Source organism: Mobula hypostoma, chromosome 19, assembly GCF_963921235.1.
Source record: "Mobula hypostoma chromosome 19, sMobHyp1.1, whole genome shotgun sequence".
In the NCBI taxonomy this organism is placed as follows: Eukaryota; Metazoa; Chordata; class Chondrichthyes; order Myliobatiformes; family Myliobatidae; genus Mobula; species Mobula hypostoma.
Window position 1 is genome coordinate 22,029,520 of NC_086115.1, and position 21,793 is coordinate 22,051,312.

Below are 21,793 nucleotides of genomic sequence, written 5' to 3' on the forward strand. Positions count from 1 at the left end.
CCTAGCTTGGACAACTGGACCCAGCATGGATGAGGTTGGCTGAGGGGCTTGCTTCTGTGCTGTACAATTCCATGAGTTCATTCAATATATTCACTTATGTCAAGCGCACCAATAATTTAACATTTGATCAATTGCTACCTTTATATATTTGAAAGCAACAGGAAAACAAATGAACAGAAAACAAGCCACTCCTGAGGAATGTAAGAAGTATTGCAAGTTGATAAAATGGTTAAGAAGATATATTGTGTGTTGGCCATCATTAGTTGGGAGATTGAGTTCAAGAGCCGCGAGGTAATGTTACAGCTCCTTAAAACTCTGGTTAGACCACACTTGGAGTATTGTGTTCAATTCTGGTCGCCTCATTATAGGAAGGACGTGGAAGCTTTCGAGAGCGTGCAGAGGAGATTTACCAAGATGCTCCCTGGATTAGAAAGCATGTCATATGAGAATAGGTTGAGTGAGCTAGGGCTTTTCCCTATTGAGTAGAAGAGGGTAAGAGGTGATTTGATAGAGATGTACAAGATGATAAAAGGCATAGAGAGAATGAATAGCCAGGGCATTTTTCTAAGACTGAAATAGTTAATATGAGAGGGATTATTTTAAGGTGATTGGAGGAAGGTATAGTGGATATGTCACAGGTAAGTTTTTCCACACAGAGAGTGGAGGGTGCATAGTACGCCAGCCAGAGTTAGTGTTAGAGGCAGATACAGTAAGGGCATTTAAGACTTCGATAGGCATATGGATGATCGGAAAATGGAGGGCTATGTAAGAAGGAAGGTTATATTGATCTTAAAGTAGTTTAAAAAGTTGGTACATCATCATGGGCTAAAGGGTCTGTTCTATGCTGTAATGGTCCATGTTCTTGTCAGGACGCTGGAACAAGGATCCAATCGCAGACCCAGTACTGTGCACACAGTGATATTAATTGAGAAACAAATCCCAAGGTGCAAACAAAGTCAGCATCAAAGTTTAGGCAGAGATTAAAACATTCAGAGAAATCCAAAAAGCAGGATTGGGAAACATGCAGAGTCAATATTCAGACAGACAGAGTACAGATGCGAATGCTGGATAGGCTCAGGAAAACTCACTGGCACAATCTGACAACAAACGGGTGAAAACACGGGACTGAAATACACTGAGCAATAAACAGAGAGGCAGATGATAGGTGGAGCACAATGAGACACAGGTGGCAGCAAAACAGGTAATAATGAGAAACAGGTGAGAGACGGAGTGTTCAGTAATACAGGGGCCAGAGTAGAGCAGGAACGGGGACAGGAGCACATGACCATACAAAACCACAGACTGACGGCTGGGGGAAACACACAAAAAGACAGAGTTCAGCTGGAGGCACTGATAGTTCTATGGATAAGCAGATGTAAAGGAAGAATGGGTAAAGAGCTGGGAGCTAGGGAAAGTAGAAAATTCTTTTTGAAGACCAGATTTTAATGAGTGCGAGTCTGTTGGGGAGAATTGGCTTCTTTCTGCTTTGCAGCTTCTGTGGATCTGCAATTTGCAAAGATTGACACTTGATCTGTTAAATCTGCGTTTCCATGGTCCATCTGGTCTGTAAATAGATGTGTGCTCCTGCTCCAACACCCAACTGGGACTCGATTACACCCATCGCTGAGATTTCTCTGTGCTGACCTTTGAGCATTTTACCACAATGTTGTATCAGATTACAGAGTGCTGGCCACAGTGTATAAATACAATCCACATGAAAGATTCGGATAAGGTCGTTGTCAGCTGTCAGATGAAACTGCAATAAGCACATTGATTGCAAGGTAAAATGAATCTTCACAGCTTTTTGTGAGTTCTGTAGCAGCAGTGGATTTTCGAACTGTCCTTTGCTTTCAATTGCCTGCTTGTAATTATACACTCAAATCTCCAGGGACTGATGTCTGATGCTGTACTTTGTCATTACCAGTTCCTTTGTCCAACAAATGCTGAATTCATAACTTATCTCATTGCCTATATTGAAGAAGGGTAACACATTATTTATTTGGTATTTAGCATCATAGAGCATGGATCATGACAGGTTAAACTCAGACTAGCTCATTAGAAGAATAGTTATTGTGTAAAAATCTAAAAATCCAGCACCCTTGGGACTTTGGTGCTGGGCCAACTATTATTCTGGACTATTAGATGTTACTCCTATTAATACGCCAACACACCTTTATTGCGGGTGAGATGTGGGGAGAATGAAAAATGGGACTATTGCAAGATTCGATTGTGTCAACATATCTGACAATCTATCCTGAACTCAACATATTATGCAATGACAAAGAAGTCATGCCAGCAGCTACATTTCATTAGGAGCTTGAAGTGATTTGATATGTCACCATAGACTCTAGCAAATTTCTACAGAAGGATTGCAGAGAGCATTCTGATGGGAATGGAGGGATCACTGCACAGGATCAGAAAAAGCTGTAAATTGGTGTAAACTCAGCCAGTTCCATCATGGTCACGATTCTCCCCACCACTGAGGACATCTTCAAAAGGCAATGCCTCAAAAAGGCAGCATCCATCATTCAGAAGTCCCACCGCCCTGAATATGCCCTCTTCTCATTACTACCATCAGGGAGGAAGTGCACTCACTCAATGTTTTAGGAACAGCTTCTTCCCCTCTGCCATTAGATTTTTGAATGCCCGTGAATCCATGAACACTAACTCACTATTTATTTACTTTTTAATATATTTCTTATTGCAATTTATAGTATATTTTGTGTATTGCTTTGTACAGCTGCCACAAAACAGATTTCACAACATTTGTCAGTGATATGAAACCTGATTCTGCTTCGTGATCTATTGTTGCAATGAAAATCTGGTCTGTCACAACGTCGCATCATCTTGATAAGACTGCTGGGAGACCATAAACCAAGCCTTGAGCAATGCACACAAAATGCCGGAGGAACTCAGCAGGTCAGGCAGCATCTAGAGAGGGAAGTAAACAAGTGACACTTTGGGCAGAGACCCTTCATCGTTTGGTTAGATCCAGAGGATGTGGGTAAGGTTCTTAATAAGTAGTTTATAGCAGAATGTACTAAGGAGAAGGACATGGAGGACATGGAGATCAGTGCTGAGCGTATTAATATGCTAGGGCATTTCCAGGTAAAAGAAAAGGTAGTGCTCAGTCCCTTAAAAAGTTCCTAATGGGTCTTATTGAGAGAAGCAAGAGATGAAATTACTGGGAGTGTGTTGTCTCGGTGGTGGCAGAGGTAGATACATTAGGGACTTTTAAGAGATGTTTAGATAGACACATGAATGTGAGGGCAATGGAAAAGATATGGGCATTGTGTAGGCAGGAGAGTATAGTTTAGTTGGCTATTTGCTTATTAATTTAATTGGTTCAGCACAACATTGTTGGCAGAGGGGCCTGTATCTGTGCAGTAGCATTCTATGTTCTAAGTAGCCACAGATTGGCAAGAAATTGTGTAATCATGGGTTACAGGAGTGAGAGCGGGAAGGGGTTGGGAACCTCACTGATGCCTAGCATAGTTGTAAACTTTCCAGGGTGATTGTAGATTCCAGGAGCTGTTGACTCTTTCCAGTTTGAAGGAAGTGCATTCTCCAGTGCAATGTAGGGAGGAGTAGGGAGCAAAAATTGACATCAATTTTTTGCAGGAGGAGTTGAATAAAAACACAGGGAGATTAGACATCAGCTGTGGAGGAAGTTGTTGAGAGCACATCTCAAGTTCTATGTATAGTATTGATCACCGTATTTCAAGAAAGCTATTTATATATTAGAAGCAAACCAGAGATAGTGTACTGGACGAGTACCCATAATTAGAATATTACAGGCACTTTGGCCCACAATGCTGTGCTGACCTTTTAACTAACTCTGATCCTTCCCTCTACATAGCCCTCCCTATCATCAATGTGCCTATCTAAGAGTTTCTTAAGTGCTCCAAATGTATCTGTACCAACCCTGGCTGGGTGAAGCTGACAGAGGAAGTGAGCTGTCTTATGAGAAAAGGTGGAACTGGCTAGGATAGTGTCCACTGGCACTCAGAAGAATGAAAGGGGTCTTCATTGAAAGATACAAGATGCCGAGGGGTCTTTAAAGTTGGATGTGGAGAGCATGTTTTCTTTTTTTTAATCAAGAAATAATGGTCTCCATTTCAAAAAGTAAGGGCTGTCCAATGAAGACAGAGTTGAGGTGAATCTTTTCCCTCTGAGAGTGAAGTGTCTTTGAAACTCTTCCTCAAAAGGTGGTGTGAGAAGGGACTTTGTATATATTAAAGATAACATTTCTTAAAAATCCGGAGGGTGAAAATATTACTATGGGCTGACTGTTATACAGAGTGGAGGTTATGATCAGATCTGCCAAATGGGTTCCTTATTCATCCCTTTATCTCTTCTGCCTACCACTTCCCAGCTTCTCAATTCAACTCCCTCCCCTACAGATCCCCTTCACCTCATCTCACTTATCACTTGCCAGCTTGCACTCTGCCCTCACCCTCTTACTTTGGCTCTCCCTCTTCCTTTCCAGTCCTGATAATGGATCTCAGCCCTCCATAGATGTTGCCTGGCCTCCTTCAGCATTTAGTATGAGTTGCATTAAATGATGAGGTTAGTTTGAGGGGCTGAGTGGCCTGCACCTTTCCAGATGTTCTTTATATTAATTTAAGAACATTCGCTGGGTAAATCAGACCCCCCCCCCCTCATTTCCCACCATGTTAGCTTTTTAGCTGCTTTGTTCACACAAGAGGACGTTTATGCTATTTAGCATGCTAAAATATGCTAATTTCAAGTTACACTTGGCTCCACTGGGTACAGTTGACAGGCCAACTGCAGAATTAGACCAGCAACTTAACGTATCAATTACAAGAATTTCCAGGCTTGAATCATTCTGAATGGTCATCCCCATTTCTGCGAAGCCCCGTGTCTGATGGCACTGCAGATCAATCTCACACCTATCCTCAATCTAACCCAACACCTCACCTACCTTCTACATAGCTCAAATCCGGACTCCCTCTCAATTGTATCTGAAATCCTTAGAACCTTCTCAGTCACAGAATCCTCCTCCTGGGGGTTGCTCAAAAGGCGGACCCTCCCCTCTATATAACCCCAATCCTTCCTCACGGCACCTAATGCCCACACACTTAATTAATACTGTAGTTATGTGATCACTCGGGGTCATTGCCTCAAGATTTGGGGATTGTAGATTTCAGACAGAGGTGAGGAGGAGTGGTGAATCTGTGGAATTCTCTGCCAAATGAAGCAGTGGAGGTGACCTCAGTAAATACATTTAAGACAAGGTTGGATAGATTTTTGCGTAGTAGGGGAATTAGGGGTTATGCGGAAAAGGCAGGTAGATGGCGGTGAATCCATGGCCAAATCGGCCATGATCTTATTGAATGGTGGAGCAGGCTCGACGGGCCAGATGGCCGACTCCTGCTCCTATTTCTTAAGTTCTTACGCTCTTATGAGTTGAGTATGATGTTCTCCTAAGAGGTTGTCTATCGGTGGATCCTCAGGTGGCTGTAGAGGAAGGCTCGGACACAGTTCTGCTCCCTTCGCCACTTGATCGTCACGGGATTTAATCTGGGATGTTAGGATGGATCCCTTATGGAGAGCGCGACTTTGTTTAACGCGGGAAGCTGATGCACGGGTAGCTACCACATGGTCCTAACAGATTGTGGCACTTAATATACTCGGATCTCATAAGACACTTACTTTATATACCCTGACCCCCACAAGACTTCTCTTCAATTTCTCTCAACCCCAAGCCCCTTGTCAATGTACCCCAATAGATATGGTCCTTGTGGCTAAAGGGATCACGGGGTATGGAGAGAAGGCAGGTACAGGGTTCTGAGTTGGATGATCAGCCATGATCATACTGAATGGCGGTGCAGGCTCGAAGGGCCGAATGGCCTACTCCTGCACCTATTTTCTATGTTTCTATGTTTCTAATACCCAGTCAGTCCCTCATGCAATGCTGCATAGATCCATCTTTAATGCACTCGAACCCAACAGCTCCCTTTCCAGTGAACCTTAACCCAATTTCAGAACTTCACCTTGTCCACCCCAACCCCGGGACTCCGCAGCGCAAACTCTTCCTGATCCAAACATCGCTGTGTGTTGCTGTCTCTCGGGTCGCGGGTAAGTTGAGCTTCGCGCGTCCCGGCAGCTGTCCCGTTTATCCAGATGATCGTGTGACAACAAGCCGCCTCTGCACTGCGCCGCTCTCCCCGCTGGATCTCACCCAGCCGTGTCGCTGGCTCCATCCTTCCCTACTGACCATCCCACTCCGGAGCGCATCTCCTCCGGCTGTTTCTGCTCGGACTCCTATCCTCCGAGCAACAGGCCACTTCAGCTGTGTATTTATTCAAGCTCGCCGGCACGACCGTTAGACTTGACAGTTCTGCTAAAACTTTCTGCGAACTGCAACTCAAGTCTTCTGCAGGAGCCGGACAAGCGATCGTGGTGAGTTTGATTTTACCTCTCCGCAAGTTTGTGGTAAAGGTTATCAATAAATTGCTCAGCTGTCAATAGTGGAAAAGCACTCGGAATAAATCCCTGAAATGCTTCCCTCTAATAGGGATTGTGGAAGCAGAATACTTGACCACTGTCTGATTTATGGTAAAAGACGCACGGTCTAACAGAATTGTCTTGGTAATGTCGTCTCTCTGAACACACACACACACACACACACACACATACACTACACAGTAGGCGGAAGTCAGTATGGTTTTCTTAAAGGGAAATCTTGCCTGACCAATCTGTTGGAATTCTTCGAGGAAATAACAGGCAAGATAGGCAAAAGAGAGTCAGTGGATGTTGTTTACCTGGATTTTCAGAAGGCCTTTGACAAGATTCCGCAGGTGAGGCTGCTTAACAAGGTAAAAGCCCATGGTATTATAGGAAAGATGCTAGCATGGATAGAACATTGGCTGACTGGCAGGAGGCAAAGCGTGAGAATAAAGGTGGCCTATTCTGGTTAGGCCAACTGGTGGTGTAGTGGCATCAGCGCTGGACTTCGGGGCGAGAGGTCCTGAGTTTGAATCCAGCTGGCTCCTGGTAAGAGTTGGTGATCTCTTTAAAAAAAACTCACCCGGCAGAAGGCAATGGCAAACCACTGCTGTAACTTGCCTCATACATGATTTCCCAGTACGTCAGTGCAGTGTGGAAGGAAATCGTCTGCTAACTGGAAATAATTCTGGATGCGACATACATTTTTATTCTGGTTGGCAGCTGGTGACTAGTGGCGTTGGGACCCCTTCTTTTCACATTATATGTCAGTGATTTGGATGACAGAATTGATGGTCTTGTGACCAAGTTTGCAGTTGATACAAAGATAGGTGGAGGGGCAGGTAGTGTTGAGGAAGCAGGGAGTCTGCAGAAGGACTTAGACAGATTGGGAGACTGGGTAAAGAAGTGGCAGATGGAATATAGTGTCGGGAAGGGTATGGTCATGCACTTTGGTAGAAGGAATAAAAATGTCGACAATTTTCTAATTGGGGAGAAAATTCAAAATTCAGAGGTGCAAGGGGACTGTTGAGTTCTTGTGCAGGATTCCCTACAGATTAACTGGTAGGTTAAATCACTAGTAAGGAATGCAAATGAATGTAGTGCTGAGGCTTTATAATGCATTGGCCAGACAACACTTGTCATACTGTGAGCAGTTTTGTGCCTCATATCTGAGAAAGGATGTGTTGGTATTAGAGAGGGTCCAGAAGAGGTTCATGAGAATGATTCCAGGAATGAAAGGGCTAAACTACAAGGAGTGTTTGATGGCTCTGGGTCTTTGCTCGCTGGATTTTAGAAGACCTCATTGAGACTATTGGACATTGAAAGGTCTAGATAGAATGGATGTCTAGAGGATGGTTTCTATAATGGATGAGTCTAGAACCAAAAGTCACAGCCTAAGAATAGAGGATGTCCATTTAGAACAGAGATAAGGAGGAATTTCTTTCGCCAGAGGGTGGTGAATCTGTGGAATTCATTACCATGGACGGCTACGGAATTTTATTTAAAGCAGAGGCTGATAGGTTTTTGATTAGTCAGGGCATCAAAAGTTATAGGCAGAAGGTAGGAGAATGGGATTGAGAAGGATAGTAATTCAGCCGTGATGGAAAGGTGGAGCCAACTTCATGGGCCAAATCGTCACAGTCTGCTCCTATGACTTATGGTCTTGGGGTCTAATTACACACATACACATAGAGAGAGATACACACACACACACACACACACACACACACACCCCTACAGGTACTCTGTCACTCTTCCTCTTACACAAACACCCACACTGACACTCTCTCCCACAGACACACACACCAACACTCTCTCACAGACACACACACTGACACTCTCTCCCACTCTCTCTTTCTCCCTCACAGACACACACACTGACACTCTCTCCCACAGACACACACACTGACACTCTCTCTCACAGACACACACACTGACACTCTCTCACAGACACACACACTGACACTCTCTCCCACTCTCTCTTTCTCCCTCACAGACACACACACTGACACTCTCTCCCACAGACACACACACCAACACTCCCTCACAGACACACACACTGACACTCTCTCACAGACACACACACTGACACTCTCTCCCACAGACACACACACCAACACTCCCTCACAGACACACACACTGACACTCTCTCACAGACACACACACCAACACTCTCTCACAGACACACACACTGACACTCTCTCCCACTCTCTCTTTCTCCCTCACAGACACACACACTGACACTCTCTCTCACAGACACACACACTGACACTCTCTTTCTCTCACACACATCGACACTCCCTCACAGACACATACACACTGCCATTCTCTCACACAAGAAAAGCACACTGACACTCACACACATACTGACACTCTCTCTCACGCAGACACGGAGACATACAACAAGTAACAACAAGTAGAGGAACATTATCCTTGATAATAGTAGCAACATCACATTGATCAACATCAGATCTATAGAAATGAGTTGAGTTGAATTTGGAAGTTGAGTGTGAGTGCTCTCAGCAGCTACCACCATATTGGTAGGAAGAGGCAGTGAGGTAATATGAGAAGTTTAGATAGGGTAATTGTTGTTGTTCTTCTTCTTTTCCATGCCTTGCGGTGCATTGGGTGGCAACTTCTTTTGCATTTTTGTCTATATTTTATGAGGCTGAGTTGTTAGCTCAAGGCTCAGATGGAAAATGTGTAGGAAGCCGACAGGATTCGAACCCAGGACCACTCGGTGCAGATGCCACTACACCACCAGCCAGCTTGGCTCGGGTGATTGCCAGAATCTACTTCCCATGATATGACTGTAAACGTTGGTTTATGATGAGAAGGAAGTTTAAAGAAGATTTGAGGGGTAATTTTTTCACATGAAGAGTAGTTGGTATCCGGAAGGAGGTGGAGGAGGCAGGAGCAGTGACAACATTATAGAGGCATCTGTACAGGTACTTCAATGAGCCTCAATATACAATTCACAGAAGACTATGGAACTAATGTATGCAAGTGGGACTAATACAGATAGGTATGATGGTCGGTAGACCAAGGATTGTCTTTATGCTGTACAACTCTGTGACTTCAAATTATTGCCAAAATTATCTGGGATGTTGCTGACAACTTAGGCATGAACAAATTAGAATTTTAATAGACCAGAAACCCAACATAAAGGATTCAAATAAGGAGATCTTGGAAAATTGGGCATGGATTTCAATGAAGGAAAGATGACACAGGATGATTGATTGCAGGATGGAGAGTTTTTGAGTCAATGTTCTGATAGTCATTGTTATAAATGACAGGGGTAAACAATATGTGGTTAAGTAGTGGCCAGAGGGGCAAGTTGTGAGTGTCAATAGTTTACTGGAATAGAGTCAGTGGAGTAGGAGATATGCTAGGTCTCCTGGAGAAAATGAGATTGGAAGAAGAGCAATAAGAAAGAGTCCAGAAAGGGACGTTTGGCACTGGGGCTCCAAGAAGAAATAGACAGCTGACCAAGTCTTCTCAGTGATAATGAAATCCACGTGCCCCTCACAGTCCTCGTTGGAGGTAGGCATGAACAAGACAGCAGGAACTGGAGACAGAAGTGATTGGGCAATGACACATTAAGGTTTTGGCACAGCCACGCCTACAATCCGACACTCAAACAGGACTGAACATACGCATTCATAATGTGATACAGACATGCTTACAAAACTGTCAATGTACAAAGTAGATGAGTTTTGCACTACTGCTAAAGATACAGCCCCAAGAGAGATGCACTCAGTGCTGGTGCAAGAACGCATAATATTGGGACTGGCTACTTCACAGTATGACACTATCTATAACTAATACATCTATACTTTGTGCACACATTACATCATCAGCGTTATCAGTACACATAGTCTGCAACTCTGATTACACTTGTTTGCAATTTGGTCCAGATTTCACGTTTGTGTCATTTCCACACTAATTTCACACTAACGTGACTATCATTTCATACGAACAAAAACCCACAGGACTAGAATACACACTCACAGTACTGGCACAGGCAAAGTTATGGCATTACTACATACACACTTTTAGTTAAGACAGATAAAAGTTTATAGTACTGGTAGGGACAAGAAGAGCATTATATATTCACACATCTGTGTCATGTGATGGCTAATGCAACAGAAGCTATGGAAGTTATTACAGTAAGTGATGGGATATACTCAAGTCCAAGATTATGTCAAGGTTAGTGGCATACCAATATACTTAAGCACAGCTACAAACAGACATTTTGGAACAGGTCTGCTATCCTGTTCCCTGATCTAATGAGTATGCTGATGTTTAAATGGCTTCTTCACAACCTTGCATCCCTACATGAAGATACTGTGTTGAGAAAAGCTTGCTAATTCTCCCTCTAAGGTAACAGGTAACCGAAGAGATCTCTCTTTAAGGTAGCAAGCAAAATGAATAGTAAACTCTCTCCATTAGATCTGAACCTAAAACATGGTACGGGCATTAATTTGAGGCTAAGCAAATCTAGGAATAATTTGAGATTATTTATTTTCTGGTACTAAAAGGGTAGCCCTGTAACATTATCTGCTGGTGCTTATATTTTGTTATTTGTCTGAGCACTGTGATTTGTTTTTACTTTTGTCAGTTTAATATAACAGTGGTTACTTCAGCAAACCATATTATTTTATGTAATATGAAGTCCCACTTGTAAATTTGAAGTTAATTTACATAATCTAAGTTTTGCTTTATTGTTTGCAGGGAAAATGTCATCTGTGGCACAGAATGTTCCACTGAAAATGGACACAAAGGACCTCCAGATCCAAACTTTAACAGTGGAACGGCTGATTCAGCCTTTGATTTTGCAGGTTGGGATTTGCAGTTTCAAAAATCAAATATCAGCACACGCAGGCTGGTCTGTTGTCGAGATCTTTTATAAGCCAGAGAGGTTCAGCAAAAAAGTCCGTGAAAAGAAATAAAATTTCCAAAAACAATTCCAGCCTGGAATTGTGCTGGCCTGAAGTTGGAAAAATGTGCACTCCTACAAGCTGATCTTCAGTCAATTGGAAAATCACTTCCAGTTGAAGAGCCCTTGTTCCTGTTATGGAATTAATTCTGGCTCAAGAAGTCCATAAGAAAAAGTTCCTATTGTTTTCTAATTCTATGTTTACATTGGTGAAAAGCATCTTCTATAACAGGGGTCCCCAACCTTTTTGGCACCACGGACCGGTTTAATATTGACAGTATTCTTGCGGACTGGCCGACAGTTGGGGGGGCGGTGTTTATGTAGGGTTGCCAACTTTCTCACTCCCAAATAAGGGACAAAAGTAGCAGTCAAATACGGGACACTTGTGTTTACCCTGAGAAAGACTACCATGACCATGATGCCTTGCACGGGCACCTGTGTGCGCATGCGTGACGTGCGCATACATGACGTGTGCATGCGTGTACGTGCCAATTTTTTTCCTACAAATCGGTTTTGGCTTAATCTTCCCAATTCTGTTAAGCGAAACTACGCTGTACATACATTATTTCTACTTTATATAGGCTGTGTATTTATCATATCATTCCTGCTTTTACTATACGTTAGTGTAATTTTAAGTTTTATGTGTTATTTGGTATGATTTGATAGGTTATTTCAAGTTCAACAGTGCGTGACAGGGAATGAGAAAAGGTGCAGCTGACTCATATCGTTTCATATCGCTTCCTCGTGGCCCAGTAGCACATGCTTTGTGGCCCGGTGGTTGGGGACCACTGTTCTATTAGGCAGTTCCAACACCAGCAGGTTGAGTTCGGCTGACAGGAATGACAACCCAAGAAATCACCCCTTTTCTCTGACTTATGATTGCTTGGATTGTTGGACAGTGTAAGATTGTTGCATTTATAAGTAGAAGGGTAAATGTTGTCCCAGACAATGCAGAGAACAGGAATTTGCTGCTCTTCAAATAGGCATCTAGGTGTGTATTGTGGGTGACATAATGATCTCCCAGTGTCAATGATGGGGCTTAAAGATGAGGTATGTGTCTCTTATAGGGATTAGAATTGAGTTTGTGTCCATGATAGAAGACTGGAGATGTGCCTGTGTCCATGAAAAGGGATTGGAGATGAGTTCACGTCCATAATGGGAGATCCAATTAGTGTGTACAATAGCAGGTTAGGAAGCACTGTATGTGACTTTGATGACATGGTTGGAGATGAAACTTGAGCTCCTGATGTTGGGTTGGAGGTATAACACATGACTGTGATGGGAGTGTTGAGATGCCATTTCTGTGTTTGATAGAGAAGAGATTGGGGTTTGGAGATGAAGGTTGTGTCTTTAATGTGGTAACAGAGGTGATGCAGTTTGTGTCTATTGTGGCGCTTGGAGATAATGATTGCGTCTCAAATGTGGAACGAGGTTAAGTTTGTATCTTCCTTGGAGGGGATACCATGGAGTTTAGAGATGCAGTCTGAAGATTTTGGGGGAGAAGGGTGGTGTATGTGTGAAGCTGGGCGTATGTTTATGCTGGTGGGCTGGAGGAGCAGCCAGTGTCTGTGACAGAGCATTGCAGATGAAGTTTCTAGGGATGATAGGGAATGCTGAAGATATAGGAATGAAGGTCTTTGATAGGGAAATAGAGAGCAGTCTGGTCTATGACAGAAGAATCAGCTGTATTGTTGGATTGGGAGATGGAGGTGCAGTCAGTTTCTTTATTCTTACAGCTAGATTTGAGTTATTCTGTGCTTTTGATTTATCTATCGGTGGAGGTTTAAGCAAATATTTCCTTTGCAGGAGTCAAATAGAATTAATTATTTCTATGAGGATTGCATGGAATTAATTTACAAAATCTTCCCTTAGTTCCATAGGCCAAGAGCACTCATCACTCTAACAGCAACATGGGATGCGTCCCACTCATCTTGTGCAGTCAAGAGGGGCAAATAAAATTGAGAGGTTCCACTCACCTGTCTTATTAGCAAGCACATAGCTAATTCTCGTATAACCTGCAAACATAAGACATAGAAGCAGAATTAGGCCACTCAGCTCATGAAGTCTGCTCCACTTCTGCTTGTTTGCCGATTGTGGCTAATTTATTTTTCCTTTTCAACCCATTCTCTTGCCCTCTCCCTGTAACCTCAGATATCCTTACTAATCAAGAATTTATCAACCTCTGCTTTAAATATACCCACTGACTTGGCCTCCACAGCCATCTGTGCAATGAAGTCCTCATTATAGGGGGAATATCTATATTGTGTCCCTTACATTTAAATCCATATCATTAATATATGGTTAGCAAAGAGCCATGTGAACTCCAGTGGTAACAATTTTCCAGTCATAAGCACACAAGTCAGCATTTAACCCTCTGCATCTCGTCACTAAGCTACTTTTGGATTGAGTTTCCACCCTCCCTGTCGTGGGGTCAGAGTTGAATAAATTTCTGCTGCTCGGTTACAGTTCACACTGGAACGCTGTCCATTGACAGACCTAGTAGGAGGCAAATGAGGCTGTGAATCTGTCCCTTCAAGTATTCTTCACAGCTGGGAAAGACAGCAGGAGAATGGATGGAACCAGACTCAAGTTTTTAAAGCAAAATCAAATACTGTTTAAGAATAAAGTGAAATTGGAGTCAGGGGAGCCACCAAGGTGAATAGTTGAAAATCTCAAGCTGAGGTCCTTAATTTTTCAATCTTCCCTGATATGCATACAAGGTATCTTAAAAGTGGTTTTGATTTTATCAGTGATATTGCTGACAGTGACGTGTTGACTTTAAATTGATTGTACAATCATCCTGGCCATGGTCTCCATTTTATTTCAGTTTATGAAATGAATATGCGATGAGTCAGAGGTATCATGGGTATGTGTACTTTAAAATAATTGTTTCTGAGAGGCAGAGAGCAATTTCCAAAATTTTCTATTTAGCCTGGAGTTTTCACTGGCTCTCTTGGGAGACTGTACTGTTCCGTAAATGATTAGATGTTAAACAGTATGTACAGATGATTGTGATTGTCACTTTCAATTCTGGAATGTGGATTCCGGTTTTCAAAGTATTTATCATTCATCAAATTTATAAATTGGCACATGTGAGATTTGAAGCCAGAATGTTACCACAGAGTGAAGAGCTTGAGGTGTTGTGTTGTTTAATTTCCGAATATGAATGCACCCAAAATACCATGAGAGACTTGTGGTTTCGCCCAGAAATCCATGACTCTGCCTCTGAGCTTGCTGTGTCTTAGATGTTCTAATGCACTGAGGTGTTAAGGGTATGTCGGTGACGAGGCTGGATCTTGCTTGCTTATGTCTTGTATACCCTAAGTGACTCGCTGATGGAACAGTCACTAATGCAGAAGCAGGTCTCTGCAGAAGACAGGACAGGACTGCTAGAGCTGGGAACCACGGCTTGAAAATAGAGGATTGGCTACCTAAGATGGAGATCAGACTTCTATTTGTCTCAGAAGGTAGCATATATTTTGAATTCTCTGCCTCAAAGGCAGTGCATGCACAGGCATAGAGCATCTGTAAGGCAGAGATAAATGCATTTTTTGGAAAACAAGCTAGTGAAAGGTTAGTGGTAGGAGAACATTCGAAATTTAACTTCCATTGGATCAGTCATGACCTTACTGAATGGTGGAACGGGCTCAAGGAGTTTTTTTGCTCTAATTTTTACACTTAGTGGCTACTTCATAAGTATACCTAATAAAATGGCCACAGGAGTGGAATCAGTTATGGTCATCTGCTGCTGTAGCCCACCCACTTCAACGTTTGGCGTGTTGGGCATTCAGAGATGCTCTTCTGCGTTGTTGTAACATGTGATTATTTGAGTTACTGTCACCCCTTGTCAGCCTGAACCAGACTGCCCATTCCCCTCTGACCTCTGTCATTAAAAATGGCATTTCCGTCCACAGAACTGCTACTCACTGGGTGGTTTTTGGTTTTTTTGCACCGTTCTCTGTAAACTCTAGAGACCACAGTGCCTGAAAATCCTAGGAGATCAGCAATTCCTGAAATACTCAAACCATTCCGTTTGGCACCAGCAATCATTCTAAGGTTGAGCACATTTCTTCCCCATTCTGATGTTTGGTCTGTACAACAACTAAACCTCTTGACGGTGTCCCCTCCCAAGTGACTCACCTTCCTGACTTGGGAATATTTCACCAGCCCTTCATCGTCACTGGGTCTTCATCCCATAACTCTCTACCCAAATTTTCGTTCCTGATGGGGCTCTGATTGCTTCACGTGGTATGATTTGGTCAGTTAAGAGTTTACAGGGTAAGCTCTGGAATATATTTGTCTGGAACTAAACACAGGGAATGGTGAACTGTGGGGAAACTCATACCATCTACCATAGAAACCCAGGGACCCCGTTCAGCCAGCAGGGGAGACAACGTCCTACTTCCTGCTTTCCAACCCTCACCACTGTATCCACAGCGTCATCCACATGGACCTTGTTCATGGAATGAAGAGGCCGTTGAAATGCTTGACCATTATTCCTGTAGGAAGAAATAGAAGCAAATTGGTCATTTTGATGAAACTAACTGGAGGTAAAGAAGGAAATCTAAAAATCCCCGCCTAGTTTGTTTTGAAATCTCTTGGCGATGATATTTGGTGGGGTGCTTGTAGGGAGCATGTACCTGAAAAATGCTGACAGACTGCAGACTTGTTGAAACAGCATACAGCGATTGAGATTTCACTGAAAAGCATAATTCAGCATTCAACTGGCTTGCTATCTAGTCCCGAAAGCCAGCTGTGTCAGCACCCCCAGGTTACCCAATGGCAGAATGATGAGTTGATTTTGCAGGAGGTATTGAAGCCAGATCAATGATTGGCAGTGTCAGAGATCATCTGCACCCACTGTGCTATAGCTTTGGGCTCCCTATATAAGGAAGAGTATACATGCACACTGGAAAGAATGCAGGGAAGATGACTGAATGAACTTTAAGGAAGTGAGAGTTGTCTATGAGGAATGTTTGAGTAGATTGGACCTAGTTATTAAAATGAGAATTTTACAGAACTTTTCATCTCCATACTCTCAGAGCTACGTAGCCCAGCGATACCTCAAACTTAAACATTTCATCTGTGTTTTCAAATCCATCATTCACCTTGTCCCCTCTCTCCTCCTGTCTCAGTGACATCCTGACCACAGTCCATGCCCTCTGTTGCTTGAAACTCTGATAACCTGATATCGTTCTCACTTGCTCCAGCCGCCAGAGTTAGGGTCACAGAGTCATAGAGCACTACAGTACAGAAACAGGCCATTTGCCTATCTAGTCCATGCTAAACTATTATTCTGCCTCATCCCATTGACCTGCACCTGAACCATAACCCCTCCCGTTCATGTACTCTAGTTATCCAAACTTCTCTTAAACGTTGAAATCGAACCCATCACTTGCGCTGGCAGCTCATTCCAGATTTGCACCACCTTCTGAGTGAAGAAGCAAACAAAAATATTTCACCTTTCATCCTTAACCCATGACCTCTAGTTCTAGTCTCACCTTATCTATACCCTTCAGAATTTGGTATGTCTCCATCACATCTCCCCTCATTCTCAAACTCATGAATTCCCCCTGAGATCACTTTGTCTCCATCGCTATCATTTCCTTCAGGTTTTACCTTAGGGTCTAGTTCTTTGATTAAGTTTTTGTCTCCTGATCTAGCAGCTCTTTACCTGGCCTTGTGTCAACGCTTGTCTGCCAGTTACAGTAACATCTCATTCATCTTCTGTCCCATTGTTTGGAAATCTTGATGTTACAGCATCTGCTTCACTGGGAACCTGTCTACACATTCCCCTTCAACTCACCAGGGCCCCACTCTCACTCACCCTTGCCTCATTCTCACGCACCACTTTCAACTCACCAGGGCCCCACTCTCACTCGCCCTTGCCTCATTCTCACGCACCACTTTCAACACACTGGGGCCCCATTCTCACATGCACTTTAAGTTCTTCTGATTCACAGGAATATGTATTATACTACAGTGCAACATTTAAAACTAGGTGAATTAAATGTGTCTTGGTGCATTAGATTATGAAGACACGCAGTCCTCTTTTATAGTCATTTAGTAATGCATGCATTAAGAAATGATACATTATTTCCTTGGGTGTGATATCACAAAAACACAGGACAGACCAAGACTGAAAAAACTGACAAAACCACATAATTATAACATATAGTTACCACAGTGCAACAATACTATAACTTGACGAAGAAATCCATGAGCACAGTAAGGTTCAAAGTTTCTCAAATGTCCCACATCTCACGCAGACGGGAGAAGGAAGAAAAACTCTCCCTGCCATGCTGACCACAATCCGACTCTGAGTCATCCGAAAACTTCGAGCTCTGATCAGCTCTCCGACACCAAGTACTGAGTGCCGTCTCTGTCTGAACGATTTGACCTCCTTCTCGGTTGCCAAGAGCAGGGAAAGCTGGGGATTTTGAGGCCTACCCTCCAAAAGATTCCCGACCACACAGTAACGACAGCAGCGAACGGGCGTTTCAGAAATTTCTCTAGATGTTCCTCTGTGCTTTCACGTCCATTCTCCATCAAATCAGAATTGTCCACGGCCCCTATTTAACAGATACGATATCATTTTTCACTGGAGGACTGTGCACACGCAGGCGCGCCGCCATCTTCTCCCGCCATAACTAGTGGTAACATATCCAGTAATCTGAAAAATTTACATGTCCAACACATCCCAGAGGGTGTCAGATGATCTAAATTTCACTGTGTGTTGGTATGTTGTCTTGCAGATATTATACTACATTAAAGATGCAATCTGTTGTTTATCATCTAGGTCACAACTTTAGTAAATTGTGTCAGAGATCCCTCAAAGAACAAAAAAGGGCGATCAAAGAGAGCTAGTGTTCTTCTAGCATCGGTGGAAGAAGCCACAAACAACCTGATTGAAAAGGGGAATCAAATTGTTGAGGACAGCACTTTTCTGAAGGAGGAACTTACTAAAGCAGTGCAGGATGTGCGTAGAGAAAGTGAGTATAATACATGTAACATTTACAGTATATAGATATACCTTGCACCTTGGAATAAAGCATTTTAATGACAACCTTCTGAAGAATAATGTGTGAATTGTGAGTGGATTAACAACTATGTGGCTTCTATGATGTGATTTAGTTAACCTTAGTGACCATAATATTGTCAGAGGAACTCAGCAGGTAGGGCAGCATCCGTGGAAACGAACAGTCAACATTTCAGTCTTGGTCCGAAATGTTAACTGTTCATCTCCACGGATGCTGCCCTGCCTGCTGAGTTCCTCCAGCATGTTGTGAGTGTTGCTTTGACCCCAGCATCTGCAGAGTATTTTGTGTATAATATTGTCAGGCTGCTTGTAAGATCAAGCAGTAAGATTACAAGGTTAACACACATAAAATGCTGGAGGGTCAGGCAGCATCTATTGAGAGGATTAAATAGTCAACATTTCAGGCTGAAAACCTTCATCAGGAGTTTATTAGGTTATAAGAGTAAGATTACAAGATATCAGATTCCAAAATTAAATCACAATGAGTGAAGCAACTGAAATGATGATATAAAGATTCTGGAGAAATTGAAAAATGCTGGGAAACATAACCTGTAACAAAATGTTTTAATTGACTATTGTGTATGTAATGCCCTGGTTAAGATCTCTACTGCTCTGCTGTAGGTATTTCATTTTAGCGGATTTCTGCTAAAGAAGTGTGACCTACTGGTAGAATGTTTTGGTTTCGGCTAAATATAAGGAGCCCTGCTGTTCAATTTAAGAATGTAGTGTCAGCCAATCAGGGTGGTAGGATCTGGAGAAGGTTCTAGTGAGGGTGAGGTGGAGAGAGATTTGGGATGGACAGTAGTCTGGTCTGGGGTCTTTTTGGCGGGAGCTATGGAGCGGGACAGAAGGGAGATGTCGCAGAATGCCATGGGAAGAAGATCCCCCGTTGCAAGAAGTGCCTTGTGCAGATGAATGGCTCCAAGGTGGAGGGCCAGTGCTCTTGAGAGAGAGCCAGTTTGTTCGAGATGGACTTTGAGGGAAGTTTGGACCGTGGGTTCAGTGACGTTAGTAACTGTTATATGAACCCCCCTGCCAGTGGTGATGATAGAGGCAGATACATTAGGGACATTAAAAAAAAACTCTACAAGAGGCACATGGACAATAGAAAAACATTGAGGGCTATGTAGGAAGGAAGGGTTAGACTGATCAGAATTATTAATCAGAATCAGGATGAACATCATTGGCATATATCTTGTGAAATTTATTATTTTGTGGCAGCAGTACATTGCAATGTATAATAATAGAAACTATGAATTACAATAGGAAGTATATATTAAAAAGGAAAATTAAATGAAATAAGTCGTGCAAAAAGTAAGGGGAAAATACTGAGGAAATGTTCATGGGTTCATTATCCATTCAGAATTCTGTTAGTCAACGGGAAGATGCTGTTCCTGAAATGTTTAGTGTGTGTCTTCAGGCTCCTGTACCTCCTCCTTGATGGTAATAGACAATAGACAATAGGTGCAGAAGTAGACCATTCGGCCCTTCGAGCCTGCACCACCATTCTGAGATCATGGCTGATCATCTACTATCAATACCCGGTTCCTGCCTTGTCCCCATAACTCTTGATTCCCCTATCCATAAGATACCTATCTAGCTCCTTCTTGAAAGCATCCAGAGAATTGGCCTCCACTGCCTTCTGAGGCAGTGCGTTCCACACCTCCACAACTCTCTGGGAGAAGAAGTTCCTCCTCAACTCTGTCCTAAATGACCTACCCCTTATTCTTAAAACATGCCCTCTGGTACTGGACTCTCCCAGCATCTGGAACATATTTCTTGCCTCTTGGAATTCTTGGAATGTATGCGGGATGGTTTTTTGAACCAACATGTCGAGGAACCAACTAGAGAGCAGGCTATTCTGGACTGGGTTTTGAGCAATGAGGAAGGGTTAATTAGCAATCTTGTCGTGAGAGGCCCCTTGGGTAAGAGTGACCATAATATGGTGGAATTCTTCATTAAGATGGAGAGTGACATAGTTAATTCAGAAACAAAGGTTCTGAACTTAAAGAGGGGTAACTTTGAAGGTATGAGACGTGAATTAGCTAAGATAGACTGGCAAATGACACTTAAAGGATTGACGGTGGATATGCAATGGCAAGCATTTAAAGGTTGCATGGATGAACTACAACAATTGTTCATCCCAGTTTGGCAAAAGAATAAATCAAGGAAGGTAGTGCACCCGTGGCTGACAAGAGAAATTAGGGATAGTATCAATTCCAAAAAAGAAGCATACAAATTAGCCAGAGAAAGTGGCTCACCTGAAGACTGGGAGAAATTCAGAGTTCAGCAGAGGAGGACAAAGGGTTTAATTAGGAAGGGGAAAAAAGATTATGAGAGAAAACTGGCAGGGAACATAAAAACGGACTGTAAAAGCTTTTATAGATATGTAAAAAGGAAAAGACTGGTAAAGACAAATGTAGGTCCCCTGCAGACAGAAACAGGTGAATTGATTATGGGGAGCAAGGACATGGCAGACCAATTGAATAATTACTTTGGTTCTGTCTTCACTAAGGAGGACATAAATAATCTTGCAGAAACAGTAGGGGACAGAGGGTCCAGTGAGATGGAGGAACTGAGCGAAATACATGTTAGTAGGAAAGTGGTGTTAGGTAAATTGAAGGGATTGAAGGCAGGTAAATCCCCAGGGCCAGATGGTCTGCATCCTAGAGTGCTTAAGGAAGTAGCCCAAGAAATAGTGGATGCATTAGTGATAATTTTTCAAAACTCGTTAGATTCTGGACTAGTTCCTGAGGATTGGAGGGTGGCTAATGTAACTCCACTTTTTAAAAAAGGAGGGAGAGAGAAACTGGGGAATTATAGACCGGTTAGCCTAACGTCGGTGGTGGGGAAACTGCTGGAGTCAGTTATCAAGGATGTGATAACAGCACATTTGGAAAGCAGTGAAATGATCGGACAAAGTCAGCATGGATTTGTGAAAGGAAAATCATGTCTGACCAATCTCATAGAATTTTTTGAGGATGTAACTAGTAGAGTGGATAGGGGAGAACCAGTGGATGTGGTATATTTGGATTTTCAAAAGGCTTTTGACAAGGTCCCACACAGGAGATTAGTGTGCAAACTTAAAGCACACGGTATTGGGGGTAAGGTATTGGTGTGGGTGGAGAATTGGTTAGCAGACAGGAAGCAAAGAGTGGGAATAAACGGGACCTTTTCAGAATGGCAGGCAGTGACTAGTGGGGTACCGCAAGGCTCAGTGCTGGGACCCCAGTTGTTTACAATATATATTAATGACTTGGATGAGGGAATTAAATGCAGCATCTCCAAGTTTGCGGATGACACGAAGCTGGGTGGCAGTGTTAGCAGTGAGGAGGATGCTAAGA

General features: G+C 42.9%; 1 protein-coding gene across 1 annotated transcript in view; it reads left to right on the top strand.

Moving 5' to 3' along the window:
• The first annotated feature begins 6,135 nt into the window (after nucleotides 1–6,135).
• The window catches only part of LOC134358903 (catenin alpha-3-like), a 703,413-nt gene continuing 687,755 nt past the window's right edge, over nucleotides 6,136–21,793 (top strand). The window contains exons 1-3 of the mRNA XM_063071546.1: nucleotides 6,136–6,426; nucleotides 11,206–11,312; nucleotides 18,210–18,402. Coding sequence (XP_062927616.1) covers nucleotides 11,211–11,312; nucleotides 18,210–18,402 — 295 coding nt within the window. The 5' untranslated portion in view covers nucleotides 6,136–6,426; nucleotides 11,206–11,210. The remainder of the gene's footprint in view (nucleotides 6,427–11,205; nucleotides 11,313–18,209; nucleotides 18,403–21,793) is intronic.